The sequence below is a fragment of the Pterocles gutturalis genome, unplaced genomic scaffold (assembly GCF_000699245.1).
Source record: "Pterocles gutturalis isolate BGI_N339 unplaced genomic scaffold, ASM69924v1 scaffold5339, whole genome shotgun sequence".
Classification (NCBI taxonomy): Eukaryota; Metazoa; Chordata; class Aves; order Pterocliformes; family Pteroclidae; genus Pterocles; species Pterocles gutturalis.
In genome coordinates this window covers 2,135-16,549 of record NW_010135493.1, presented here as the reverse complement: position 1 = coordinate 16,549, position 14,415 = coordinate 2,135, and the positions used below count along the sequence as shown (strand labels likewise).

At 42.3% G+C, this 14,415-nt stretch overlaps 1 protein-coding gene across 1 annotated transcript; it reads left to right on the top strand.

The window, feature by feature from the left end:
• Positions 1 to 143: 143 nt before the first annotated feature.
• Positions 144 to 12,593, top strand: ANKRD13A (ankyrin repeat domain 13A). Its single transcript, XM_010081894.1, is given in 15 exon segments — positions 144 to 260; positions 2,579 to 2,711; positions 2,846 to 2,970; positions 3,623 to 3,668; positions 4,347 to 4,484; positions 4,932 to 5,127; positions 6,161 to 6,227; positions 7,572 to 7,653; positions 8,398 to 8,456; positions 9,163 to 9,299; positions 9,542 to 9,699; positions 10,154 to 10,267; positions 11,016 to 11,167; positions 11,396 to 11,460; positions 12,247 to 12,593. Coding segments are annotated over 15 exon segments (1,788 nt in total). The 3' UTR covers positions 12,446 to 12,593.
• Positions 12,594 to 14,415: the final 1,822 nt, after the last annotated feature.

The following is a 14,415-nucleotide window of genomic DNA, read 5'->3' as shown; positions in this document are numbered from 1 at the left end:
CCCCACTGCCTGGGACAGGTGCATGCCAGGAGAGAGAAGTTTAAAGGGTTCAGGGGTTGAGTAATTGGGGGTGTGCTAAATAAAGCGAGGGGGGAACAGTGAGGGTAGGCACCCTGCTTCCCCCGCTCCCGCAGGTGTGTGGCATGATGAGTTCCCCTGGCAGGGCCAGCAGCGCGTTTCCCCTGCACGTCCTGGTCTGGAATAATGACTACAGGCGGCTGGGCGGGGGGGTGCAGGACCAGGGAGGCAGGACAGAGGGGGTTTTTGGCCCCAACAGAGCTTGTGCTGTGGTCCAGGGCTTGGTGCCCCTCGCTTACTGCCCTTCTAGGGAGAAGTAACTGCGATGGTACTGCCAGGTCTGTTTGTTGGGCTTGTGGGGTTGCTGTGCTTCCTGCTCTTTACCTATTTATTTGTGGTTGTGGTAGTGATGTAAGGAGGCGCAGGAATATACTTTTTGTTATGTGAGATATAAACATTGACTTCTCACCTGTAAAGCTGTGCTCAGAGCATTTGTACACAGGTTACAGAATAGCTCTTTAGAAAGTGTTAGGAGTCATTGAAACAGATCAGGAAGAGCAGATATGATGGACATTGATTTTTTTTTTTTTTTCTGTGCCAGAAAAGCAATAAATACTGCTTACCTTAAAGGGAAGTCAACATGCAGCACAGGTGGCTGCTGCAGCTGAAGATTAAACCAGCCTCTAGTTGCTGAGGACCAGCAGTTCTTACAGCTTTGTTGCTGTCCAAGACTGTGAGGGCAGCATTTTTATACTGGCTGGAACGTTTTCAGCATCTCTGATAAATGGATCATTGTTTCATGCTGTAGAGTAGAAAAATACAAAGCTGTTCCCTCTCTGGGACAGCTAAGCGAGAAATGGTGATGACGTAAGGAAATGGTCTGAAAAGCTGCAGCAGAGCTGGAGCAGCAGACATCCTTCTTGCTGAGATGCTGTGTGACAGCTCCGACACTTGCTAGCGTGTACAGTTTGCAGAAGCAGAGGGTATTAATTACATTCTACCTGACACCACAAGTATATGAGCCAGAGATCAGCTGTGCCGCCTCCTGGCTAGCGGCTACCATCTGCAATTCTAACGATACACCACAGTGTACTAATGCTTGCTTAGAGCATGCTCCTGTCCTATTTTTAGGAGAATCTTTGGAATGCAGTCACTTTTTATCTAATTCATGTAATCTTACACCTTAACAAAACCTCTAACCTTACTGGCACGTTGCTTCTGTGTATTTGTTTCTATTTCAATAGAGTTCTCATCTGTGAAATTTTGTAATTAAATGAGGATTGTTCTGCTTCTTAGTCTGGGACTGCAGCTCCCACTTGTGAAGTGCTGCTTCCTACCTCAGACGCTTCATACTGCGAGGAAATAAGCAACGTGTTAAGATGGAACGTGTCTGTCTCTTACTTCCTTTATCTGCTTTTAAATAACTTATTTTTTTAAAGTATTCCAAAGATACGTTTCCTCCTGCTTCCTTGGGGTAAGCTTCTTGCTGTTGGAGGGGTGCGTGAGGGAATCTGAGACCCTGGCCAGCTGCCCGTGGTATGGCAAGTGACAGGTACAGCGTGTGGTTCCCCCGCTGCGAGGGACGCCTTGGAGTCCCTCACCCGCCAGTGCCATAGGCATTGGAGCTGTAGGAAGTGGGGAAGCACATCAATGAGTATTCCACCACAGCAGTGGAAAGAGAATGCTTTAAAATGAAGCTTTCCCTCCTCTGTTTGTGATCTTTCCAACTTAATGCTGTCAGATAACCATGTTAACTTGCATAATAACCTTCCTTTCTTATTCTGCTATTGACTTTCCCCTTTTCCTTTAGTTATAGATGCTCTTCTGTTTCAAATCTCTAAGCTAATAGTGAAAAATATGTAAGGTATGAGTATGTTGTGCTTGCATGTTTTGGATATTTATGCCTGTGTAGTCTTTTTTCTTTTTTTTTTTTTTTTAGTGACTTGTTCAGAATGCACTCACTCTTCATTGTGCTGTGTGTGTCAGTCAAATGGATGCTTTGTAAAATACCATTTGCTTCTATAGTTTCAAAAAGTGCGATACAAAATTGGTGTTGTATGCCCTGTTACTTTTTTTTTTCCTCCCCCTCCCCTGCCCTGTTCTATAATGTTGAACCCTCTGTTGCTCTCTCGGGCTGCAGACTGTCCATGGGGCAATGCACACAGGCTAGAGCTCCCGTCTCCTCCTGACAGAGACCCCTTCTGAGGGGAGACAGAAGGGGAAATGATTACAGAAAAAGAAATGAGAAGCATCACCAAGAACTCAGCCCTGCCTTACAGCAATACCAGTTCTTACTCTCTCGGTTTATAGGCCCTGTTCTGCTTCTCTTTTTATTTCAGTGGGGAAGTAAGACGGCACTGCACGGGGTGCAGGAGGGTGGTACAGTTTGAAAACCGAGTCGACTGTGCACCACAGACTGATAACGTGGGAATGCCCAGGGAATATTGGCTCCTGGATTACTGCTGGCAGGCTTTGTTTATATGAACTCTTCTCAGTGTGCTCTGATGAGTTACATTTGATAGGACAGCTTCAGCTTTATTTTTTCTCCGATACTCAACAGGATGTCGATCAACGTGACCCACGAGGCCGGACCTTGTTGCACCTTGCTGTTTCCTTGGGTTATATAGAATCTGCCAAAGTCCTCCTTCAACACAAGGCAGATGTAACTAAAGAGAATGCACAGGGATGGACAGGTAAAGATAACTCGGAAAACAGAAGTCGTGTGTTAATGCTTTTCAGTTGCAGATGTTGTATCTTGGCTGCTTTTACCTTGGGTGTTTTGCTCCGAAAGCAAACTGAAACTAGCTGGTGTCTGGATTTCTTCCAGTTTTACACGAGGCTGTCAGCACAGGAGATCCAGAGATGGTGCAAATGATTCTGCAGCATCGGGACTACCAGCAGACCTCCATGACACTTGGAGGAGTTCCTGAATTACTCCAAAAGATTAATGAGGTAATTATTTAGTTCAAACCTCTTAGTCCAGACTGTAATTCTCATTGAAGTAGTTCAGTTCAGTTAACTGAAATCAGATGGGCAATTGTGTTCTTCCTTTCAACTTGCATGTGGGAGATGGAGACTTGTTCCTTAACTTGACTGTGAAATCCTCAGTCATGAACTCCAGCGTTGGAGGCTGAATCTTGAAGGTGTTACTGCTCTTATAGTAAAATAGAGAAGAACACCTCATCAGAAAGTAGCAGTGGTAGACCAGTGTCTTTTATGCTTGCTCGTTCCAATTTCATTTTTTTAATGTTCTTTTATCATGTCTCATTCTGATTTGGGTTTTTTTTTGTTGTTGTTTTGTTTTCCTTTGTCTAATGTCTTTATCAGTGATCTGGATGAGGGGATCGAGTGCACCCTCAGTCTGTTATCAGACGACCCCCAGTCGGGCAGGAGGTGTTTAAAACACGTGTACACGTGGCACTGGGGACATGGTTGAGTGGTGGGCTTGGCAGTGCTGGGTTAATGGTTGGGCTCGATGAGTTAAAGGTCTGTTCCAACCTAAACGATTCTTTGATTCTGTCTAAAACCTTCCCAGGAAGTGCTGTACTGAATGTTAGATTAAAACTATTTTGTGAAGTATTCATAAAATGTTTTTCTTTTCCAGACTCCTGACTTTTATGTGGAAATGAAATGGGAGTTCACTAGCTGGGGTAAGGATCCTGGTCACTGTTACCTGCTCTAAGCTGCAGGCAAAGGGGCTTGTGTATGTACGAGTGTCACAGAAGATATGCAGAGAAATACCTGCTCCCCAGATATTCTCTTCACCACTCAGAATAACCTCTTATATTTTGGTTGCGCAATTATTCTTTGTTTGCTGTTTGTTTGTTGTATTGTTGTTTGGTTTTTTTGTTTTTAATGCAGACTTTAGCCATTGTTATAATTGCTGGAGACTTTTCTTGGGGTTTTGTTGACCCATCTCTAGCTATTGGTGACTAAGACAGTGATACATGTCTCATATATAGATGCACAGACTACTTGGGAAGTACCTGCTTTTCTTTTAAGGGAACGAACGCTAGGCCTTACAGTTGACTTCAGTTTTGCAAACAGCTAACTATTAGACTGCTAGGCGGTGGGGTTTGTGCCATTTCACATCTTTTAGTCTGAACTAATGTCATCTTCTTTCTCATGTTCATCTTTAAATTAAAGCTGGTAGGTTTTGTCCCTAAGCTGATTGTTCTTAAAGCTAAAGAGGATCAATATCGCACCTCCTCTGGAATAATGATCAATACTGAGCAATCCTGTAGCAGGGATATAACTTCTGCTTGAGTTCAGGCTTCCTGTGCACTTACTCTCCTGAATATTTAAATTTTTCTCGTTTTCTCTTATAGTCCCACTGGTTTCTAGAGTTTGTCCAAGTGATGTCTGACGTAAGAGCGGTGCCAAGCTGCGTGTTGATATCACTTTACTGGGCTTTGAAAATATGAGCTGGGAGAGAGGAAGGCGTAGTTTAATTTTCAAGGGAGAAGGTAAATACTTCAGCATGTCTGCACCATTGATCACCAAATACTATGTCAGCCACAATGAGAAACCCCGATTTTGTTCAAAAAGACCTGTTGAGGCCAAGTACTGAATTTGTAGAAAGTTTTATATAAGTGTTCTGTGAGTGTCTCAGAGAGATACTGTTTTGTGGGTTAACATCATGGCCTGATTTCTTTGCTCTGAGTAAATATGAGGTCAAAATTTGATAATAGGGCTAAAATTTTCTTTCAATCTCTTGCTTACTTTTCCCCTTTCTGTTCTCCTGCCCCTCAAATAAAAAATAATTTTAGATACAGCTCCAACTTTGATCTCAGCTGAGTGTAAAATACAGTGAATTAGGGTCCACCCTGATTTGATACACAATATATTCTCAGTTTTTCGTTTTGGAATACTGTTGCTAAGTTTTTTAGATTGAGATGTACCGTTTCCAACAGATACTGGAGGTTGGGCAGAACTAATTGAGATCAATCACGATGATAAGTTCGTTACAACGGAGCGTTTTGAGATTTCCCAACACATGAAACGTCTGACATTGGGATCTATGACACCAAAAAGAAAAGACGTGGAAAGACGCCTTACATCTCCAATCATTAATACATGCCTTGATACAAAAAATATCGCTTTTGAAAGGTAAGATACAGAGTTTCTCCTAACAAATAAACGCTTCACGATTGTGGATGGTCATGCTTGCAATAAAGCTTTAAAGAGAAGCTCTCAAAAGTTCTGGTAAGAAAAACTTCTAAGGCTGGATCTGAAATTACTTTAAACTTTACATACCATTAGGTAAAGACATGTGTCTTGGTCAGCTTGCCACTGTTGCTTGGCAAAAAGCTTCCAGTTGAAAGAATTGATTTGCAGAAAGGTTCCAGTTTATCGTGAGCTCGATGTTAATGGCTCATTACAAGTTTGTGTTTCACCCAAATCCGTACCTATAGTGCTGAAACTGATAGGAAAGAACAGCTGGTAGCTAGAGTAAAGAAAATCTTGCATTAGTACTTCAAATAAAAATACGTGTACACTGTGTCTTTCCACAGACACGTATTTGTCCTCCTTGTTTACAAGGTGTTTATCCAGGTGTCTGTCAGCTGAGTGCAGACAGTCCTTGTTATGAAGCTCCTGGAGTGCTCTGTGATGCAGTAAAACACCCCAAGATATGCTGTAAACAAGTGTTTTCAAAGTGAGATGTATAATTCCAGCATCTTTCTCATGAATATTTTGTACCCTTTTAAAGCTACTCAGAATCAGACCCTGTGATGTTCACAAAGCCTTAGTGGCTGCAGCATCTACATATGCAGAAATGAAGATTTCTTAGAAGTACTGCCATCCAGTTCCCCAAATTGCAATGGCAGGTTACTTTTGAAATTAAATCGTGTGTTAAGAGCTGCTGTCAAAATAATTCAGTAAGTTTGCAGGCTGTCATCCTCCTCTGTGACTCGGGTATCCACATCTCGATCTAAAATCTCTGGCCACGGGCTGGATAAGAACAGCAACAGCGTGACTTCCTGAGCGCTCTTGTGATGCGTGCGTGAGGACAGATTGACCTGTGCTGTTGTCTGGGGTGAAAATCAACCTGTCAAATGTTTAAAACCTATTTTAGAAAAATGGGGTGGGGATTGTGTGGAAATGCAGCTGTATAGACGCTTGTGGTGTTCACTTCTTTCAGAACCACGTCTGGATTCTGGGTGTGGAGGACAGAAAGAGCGGAAGGCGTGAATGGGTATGAAGCCAAGGTAAAGCCCATTCTGTGTAAAGAGGTCTTACAGCTCACTGCAGTGTGATTGTGTTTTGCCTTTATTTCCTGGGTATTTTGAGTTCTAAGCTTCCCATCATGAGCTTTATTGTGTTGCCAGCAGAACTGGGCAGGAGTGAGGGACCGCCAGGCTTGCGGGAGGGAATGTGCCCGAATGCAGGAACATCACCAGGGTGTTAGGGGAGAGGGAGGATCAAAGCGTTTCAGGAGAAGAGGGACAGAAGATTCAGCATAACTGCTAGAACTCCCTCCCGTCCAGAAACTGGAACTGAACTTGAACATTGTAATTCTTTCACTGTTGAAAGACAAGGAACCCGTTGGTGAAGTGCCTCGAGCACTCTCTAGTGACAGTGTTGTGAGGAAATAACAGCCTCCTGCTGCCGTGAGTTGCATCATGAATTCAGGTAATACCAGACTGCTGGTAGATTAAAGACCCTGACCGTGCTCATGAGTCATACAGCTGCTTAGATTTGTTCCATGTGACACTGGCTTTGTCCTCCGTTTCACTTTAGTGAAATATTTTTGAAGATGGCTTTACAGCCTTACTGTGTTAGGAATTTAAGAATCACAAGCTTTAACTTCCCTGACTCATATGTCTGTGTTTACTCCAGGTTTTAGAAGTTGTGCAATAAACTGCATTTTGTAATTTCATTTAATAGAAAATAAATGCTGAGTCGCTTTCTGCAGTTATAGGAAGGATTTTCTGCTAAGACTGCAGGACTGTTAAGTTGGACATGGGGTTCGTTAGTGTTCCTGAAGAATTAAGCTATCACTAAATTTCATTTGGAAGGTCTTACGAGTGACCTCTGTTTAGAAATAGCATTATCTGACTTTCCTTCCCCATTAATGCCCATCTAGTTTTGAGGTTGGTTTAGTTAGTTGCAGAATCTATTTAAAAGTGTGTAAATATGCTTTCCAGGAACTTGGCTGGAAGGCCGACCTCTGTTGCTGTCAAGGTCAGTGACCAAACTCCTTTGCCATTCTTTTGGCACAGGAGGCTGGCGAGGTTCATGCTGGCTGGAGATGCTGTGGTGTATCATTTGCAGGGTGTCTTACTTTTTCAACTTGCCCAGCAGGTGGCATGTAGTTTCAGCCTTAGCCTAGGTCTGTCAGGAATATGTCGTTTCCTTTATACCAAAGCAAACAGAAAAATCAGAGTGCAGCATTTCCTGTTGATCACCAGTAGGTTAAAGATTAAGATCTTTATCAATGAGGTGCAGATCCATGCTGCTTTATTCTGTCTTTAGATTTGTATACATGGTTTTACTTTTTTAACCTGTGATGCTTTTTCATTTTTGTCCTTCTACTTTTTTTTTTTTTTAAGGTATACATTGCAAACAATGTGAATGTGGTCACAAAAATCCGAACAGAACATTTAACAGAAGAGGAGAAGAAAAGATATAAAGGTAGTTTTCCTGTGGGATAACTGGAAATAAGTAGAACCTTTTGGCTCTCGGATACCTTCTCTGTGTGACTGCAGAAGAACTGGGCAGATAGACAAGGGAAATACTTTTCTTGCTGACTTTGCCCTGCTTTACTTCCACGTGTTGTGTGGCTGAGGTAGCTCATTACCTGACTCCTAACCTGCAAATGAACCAGTGTTTATCCTGGCTCTATTTAGAGGAAAGAAGAGCCCTTCAGAACTGTTGAAGGCTTAGTGGAAGTTTTAAAAGGCTGCACTTTTCCATGCTTTTTCCTGCTCTGGAATGTCTTCATGCCTTTACTGCGCTTAGGCCATGATAACAAGATTCCTGTAGGCTTTGTTTGCTTGGGCTTCTTGTTTTGCTTTGGTTCACTAATTTCTGATGGTATTTAAACTAGAGTAAAGGGTGACCAGCCAGTAAGTTTGTACGGAAACACTGCCCTTCACTGGCCTACCTTGGGGCCGGGGAGGAGAGGCACTGTGAACAATGAGGCTCTCTGCTAATGATAGAAACAACTGGAAACCTTTGCCTCTGTTCTGTGTGCTGTACCCATTCTGTACTGGCACCCTTAGGTCCTGGGCTTGCCTGGTAAAGCTTACAGGAGGTGTGAGCAGCTTACTTCCCTTTGGGTTAGAAGCCTTGCTTATTAGCCTGGTGTGTATGTAAGTTTTACTTGTCATTAATAGTAACAGATTTTTTGGTTTTTTCCCCTCCTGTTATCTGAAGCTGACAGGAACCCCCTGGAATCATTTCTGGGTACAGTGGAGCACGAGTATGGTGCTCAGGTGAGTGTCTTTGACATCAAAACAGGTCACTGCAGCGCAGAGATCCGTGCCCACAGGAATTCTAGGTGTGTGGAGTCACCTCTTGTTTCCTTAGTTTGGCAGCAATTTTGATTAGGAGGTTTACATTTTCCCTGAGGCGGTTTTGTTTGTTCTAAGCCCTCCAATGTTCTGTATGAAGAGCAGGTACCTCCTTCTGAACACTCTTATGGAAAAGATATAGACTTGGAGGAAAACCACATATCCTCGCTGTTCTGAAATGTGTTGATAACGATTTCGATATGGCTTTAGAAACTCCCTTGTATGTACCTAAGTACAGTAGGTAACAGAGCTCCCAACTGCTGGCTCTGTATCAGGATGGCACTGCAGATCTTCCACAGATCTAGAGATCTTTGTTTCAAATAGCCCATCAAAGTTTTGCCTTTAATAAAGGATTTGGAGCCTAGAAATGCTGTAGCTTGTGTGTGCGTTTCTGGTTGGTTTCTAGCTTTAAAGTATTGACCCGGTTTTTCCTCTCTCTAAGATGCTTGGAGATTTTTAATCTCAGTCAAAAGCAGTCTAGGTGTGTGTGCTTGTGTTTATGGTGATGTGTCACTGGTGTCTAAAATAGAGAATGAGTTACTTCACAGGAGGCAACTTAGAAGTATCCTCTGGCAGCCACTGTCTGTTCCATACTTTTGGAGGTCTTTTTTTCTCTCTTTCCATATAGAGTACGACCAAGACAACAGAGTATGCTGCAAGTAACAATCCTACTGCTATTACTCTGGAGGAATACTTCGACCCAGAATTTGATTTGAAAGGTAGAGACATAGGAAGACCGAAAGAAGTCACCATTCGAACGCAGAAGTGAGAAATAAAATTTTAACTATTTCTGGTTTGGTTTTTTTCCCCGTCATCTAGTCTCTGGAAACCATTGTTACAAATATCCAGTGTGGTTTTACCCCCAGCTTTCAAAATTAATCAAAAGAAGTATTAATCTTAAAGTATTCTGCTGTAGTCAAATTCTTCTTCAGCTAAGTCAAAGAAAACATCTGGACTAGTGCCTAAACTGTAAACTTAGGATGGTTTTATGCAACTTTCTCTTTAAGATTTAAAGCAACCTTGTGGATGAGTGAAGAGTTTCCCTTGTCCCTCGTGGAACAAGTCACTCCAATCATCGATCTGATGGCTAGAACCAGTGCTCATTTTGCCAGACTTCGGGATTTCATCACTCTGGAATTTCCACCAGGATTTCCTGTTAAAATTGGTAATATGTAGCAATTTTTATTTTGGCATCTTCTTAATTTCCAGTCTTTCTGTTGGTTTTGCAGCATGTATTTACAACAACCATGTTAGTTTTTTACTAGTCATCTCACTGATATCTGGAACTGAGAACCCAGACGTACATTGTCTTGTATATCTGGGGTTGTTGGATCCAAATCCAGAATGACCGGTACAGAAGTATAATTTTGAAGACAGTATCATTTCAGTAAGAAGGAGCTGTTGCTAGCCCTTTCCTCTTATTATAGAGTAAGAGATTTAGAGAGTGAGTGAAAATGACGAAGAGCAACTTCTTGGTGAAGTGGGTTACTATATAGGTTGTCATTACGGGTTGCTGCTTGTGGAATATATTCAATAAATGTGGGGGTTTGCTATGGCTGTAGGTGTGGAAGTGAATGAGAGTTTTCTTTTTGTCAGAAATCTTGTGCTCTTTCTTACAGAAATTCCCCTGTTTCATGTGCTGAATGCCCGAATTACGTTTGAAAATGTCAATGGCTGCAGGACGGCTGACAAAACATCTTCACAAATGGCTGGAAGTGCCCAGGGTGATTCAGGTAAGGAGTGGAAAGAGGCAGTGATCACATCTTTTTACATGTCTGTCAGTGGAATGCACAGAAGATGGAGATGGGTTAACTGCAGAGCATGAAACATTCACAGGTGAGAGGAAGCTGTAATGCTTTACAGCTCATCTGGAGCGCATGATATTGCTCTTACTGACCCATTCTGCCCCTTCCATGCCTGACAAACTGACTAAACTGCGCTCTAGCGAGCTTTCCCAAGTATTTTGACATCTAAATTCTTCTGCAAACGATTGCTGTGGGAAGTAGAATACAGAACTGCTGTAAGTGACAGCACAGTCTGCATGCTGTTTCGGAAAATAGCAGATTATGCTTGACTGGGATGCTCGTGACTGCATATATCCAGTGATACTCTGTCCTCCGAGCTGTTGCAGACCCAGTCATTAGAAATAACCTCAGAAGAGCCACCGCGATATCTATCTTTTGCAATAATTTTTTTTCCCCCGTCTGGTTTTATCAGAGTTCAGCCACCTTAGCGCTTTGCTGCACACTGGTTTTATTTTTAGGATGCTGGTAAGTTATACAGAAAGACTCTGCATTCTGTCTCACTGCTCTGCCTGTTTGCCACAGAAGTCTTTCAAAGGCTGTTGGTATATTTAGCCAGATGGTTTATCTGAATTTTTGGAGTTAACTTAGTCATGCATAAACATTCATCAGAATTTTTTAAGTCACAACTTGTAAAAATACACCGTGCCATGTCTGTAACTGTATTTGGTTTCTGTAGGTGCTAATTTCGAGGTTGACCAGTCAGTGTTTGAGATCCCCAAATCTTACCACGTCCAAGATGACGGCAGGAACATCCTCGTGCAGGATGAAGATAACGAGATCATGCAGTTTGCTATTCAGCAGAGTTTGCTGGAATCCGGTGGAAATAAAGTAAGTGTGCTGTAATCAGCACAGAGCTGACGGTTTTGACAAGGACTGTGCAGTGAGAGCTGCATCTCTGAATTAAACCAGTGTAGGACCTGTTTTTCTAAGAACCTCAGAAGAGAAAAATATAGTCATGTATTTCAGAGAAGAAAGTGATTTAAGAGTTGCCTTTCAGTGGCTTGCGCTGCATATCTGTTAACTGTCGTGGAATTGTCTGTCTTTCCCCATTTCTAGGACGTGGGGGTGCGTTCCAATGGAGCAGTTGCATATTCACAGGACTTCAATATACAGTATCAGAGGTAATGAATTTTTTTCACATCAAGCTATGCAGTGACAGAGCAAAAATATTTCCAACTGTAGCGTGAAGCAATTTTTTTTTTTTTTTTTGGTGTATGTAGGTAGCAGATGCTCAGAACTCAAGGTCTCTTTTCTTGTGCTGCTTCTAACTTTTACTTTTCCAAGAAGCAAGGACTCTAAACTGGGCTTCCCTGGCTTGTATAGTATAGCTCTTCAGCTCAGGTGTGGGACTGGTCTGTGCACATAACAGATTCTTTACCCAACAAATAAACACAGCCCTTCTGTTCTGCTCTTAAAACTGAATTTGGTCCCTCTGGGTTGAATGTTTGTTTATTAGATGCTGCACACTTCAGGGTAGCTCTCTTTTCCTTTCAAAATCATTATGTAATCCTTAAAAACTAAGCAACGTGTATTTAATGGACCCTTGAGAATATGCTCTGGTATCTGTGGGGTCTTCTGCAGTTGAGTGCAAAGCAAAGAACTGCATCCCCTCGGTCCTTTGGTACATGGAAAATCACGTTACTTTTAAACCAGGTGAGAATGCTTTTAGAAGCCCATTGAAAATGTAACTGCCAGTATGTATGAAAGACTCTGAGGAACCTTCAAAGAACAGATTTTATGTTGGGAATTTTACAGATGTTAGAGCAACTGCTCTCTTCCCCTGAAAACTGCTTTCTGCCCTCTGGGGAGAGATTTTCGGGTTTGCAGTGAGAAAACAGTTGATAGGAAGGATCATTGCAGGAAATGTGAAATAGGCTTGGTCTCTCGAAGTTCTTTTTCTCCTTCAGGGCACTGCAGGAGAGCTATCTAACGAGCTCGGGTAACTCATACTGCAGCATCCCTAGTGAACCTTCCAGTTTTGAAAAAGACTTGCAGCTTGCCATGGAGTTGTCTGTCCGAGAGCAGGAGGAACGGGAGAGGCAACGTCGTGAAGAGGAAGATGCAGAGCTTCAGCAAGTTCTACAGCTTTCTCTTGTGGAAAAATAACTCCTTTGTCATCTCCTGAAATAAGGATGACCAAATCTGCATCAAACTGAAGGCTTTCAGAGCTATCAGGCTGAATACCACTCCTGGATTGCTTAAGTAAACATTTCACCTGCCTTCTAAGTTGGCATCATCAGCTACAAAAAGCTGACTTATTTTTGTTTGAAGGAGTTTGAGATCATGGGACTGTTCACTTGGCTCCCCAACCATGCAGCCTTAGCTTTGATGGAAAAGTTTTTATCTAAATGTATTTATTGAAGAGCAGATGGAAATTTTGCTTAGCGTCAGGATATAGGATTGCAGAAAAGCTTGAAAACCTGATTTATGGGCAGTTGAGGAGGGAAACTTCATTACTTACCAAAGAAATATTCATCTGCTTAGTCATTTCTGAATAATCCAAAGCCATTGTCTGTTTCTTCCAGTTGTGACATGGAAGAGTATCTATCTGCATATACACACGTAGGGTAGCTCTTCATGCTGGCAGCGTCCATGCTGACAGATGTTTTCTGTTACTTTTGTTTATACGTGATTATCTCTCCTCTAGTTACTGAGATTTTATCATGTGCTCCTGCTTAAGAGGGATAATTTTATACTTGAACAGCTAATCCAAGCTCAAGATTAAACTAGTGCTTTCTGAAAAAAGGACAAAACAAGTAGCCAGTAACATTTTCGATCCTGAAGTGGGACCATCTGTCTAGTCAAGCAGCTGTTTCTGCAGTGATTCTAAACCAGCTAGTTCCCGTGGGCAGAGGGCAGCAAGAAAATACGCGACAGATACAGGTGCTTCTTTGCGGTCACTTGGTGTGTGTGCGTGCGTGCGTGCCTGCGTGTGGGTGCTGAATTCAAACAGAAAAAAAAATTCAGGTGAAATTTTAATGTATACTTATTGGAAGATAAGTTTTAATTCTCTCATCTGAAAGGGAAACGTGTGTTGCTTTTTAAAATTCAAACGCTCATCCTTCGTGTGAATACATATATTTTTTTATCTGAATATTTTTATTGATTTTAAAACAAGCCAATAGGACTACACTCATCAAAATGGTATTGTAACAATTCGCACGTATGTTTTAACCGGCTCTCCTCAGGTCTGTCGTCATACGATGTGTCTGTAGCTGTTTTATCCGCACTTCTGTCAGTGTTTACAGTACTCACACTGTGACTCTCAAGTACACGACGTACATCCACGAGAAGGCCTTACAGCGGTTCGCCGTGAGCAATATCCTCTGTCCTGGCTGGCAGAAGTGCGGAGAACCCATGGTACACACGGTCTGACCTTGCTACCTAATCCTGCGCTTGTTCTTGGGCAAAACAGGGCGGTTCTGAGCAACCGGCTATTAACCAGGATAAAATCACTATCGCGTGGACTTGATCGTAACTAGTGACATGGTTGGTAACTCGGAACCCTATTTTAAACCAATAATCCGTTGTTTTACATAGCAAATTATTAATTCTGCCAGCGTACACTAAACTGGTCTATCTGCACCGTTTTTGTTGAACGATACAGCTTGCATCCCTGAACAGCTTCCCTGGTGTTGGCAGGACTGTTGACTTTCTCGCACAGTGGCAGTGGGCTGTGGGGGAATCGCGTCTTTCATTGAAAAGGAGATTACTGTGACTTCCACAGTTGGGGAAAAGGGAATAAGCCTTGCATTGTGCTCTTCACAAAGTTGTGAGGTAGGAGATGAGACTGTGGTTTTTTTTCCTCCGTCAGAAATAAAGAGTGCTGTTGCTTTTATAAAACCATCTCTCTGACATTGCTTTTTCCTGTTAAAACATTTCAGAGGTTACAAGGTGTGTGTGTGCTGGGAACAGCTTTTTTCCCAGTTGCTTTTTCTCTGTTTTTTGTATAGTGAACTAAAGAATGTGGAGCAGTTTCAGTCCAAGTTCTGTTATGCTGCTGCTTCTTAGCATGGGACTGTGAAAAAATTTGGGTGGTGGGCGGTTTGTTGTTTGTTTGGGTTTTTTTATTTTTT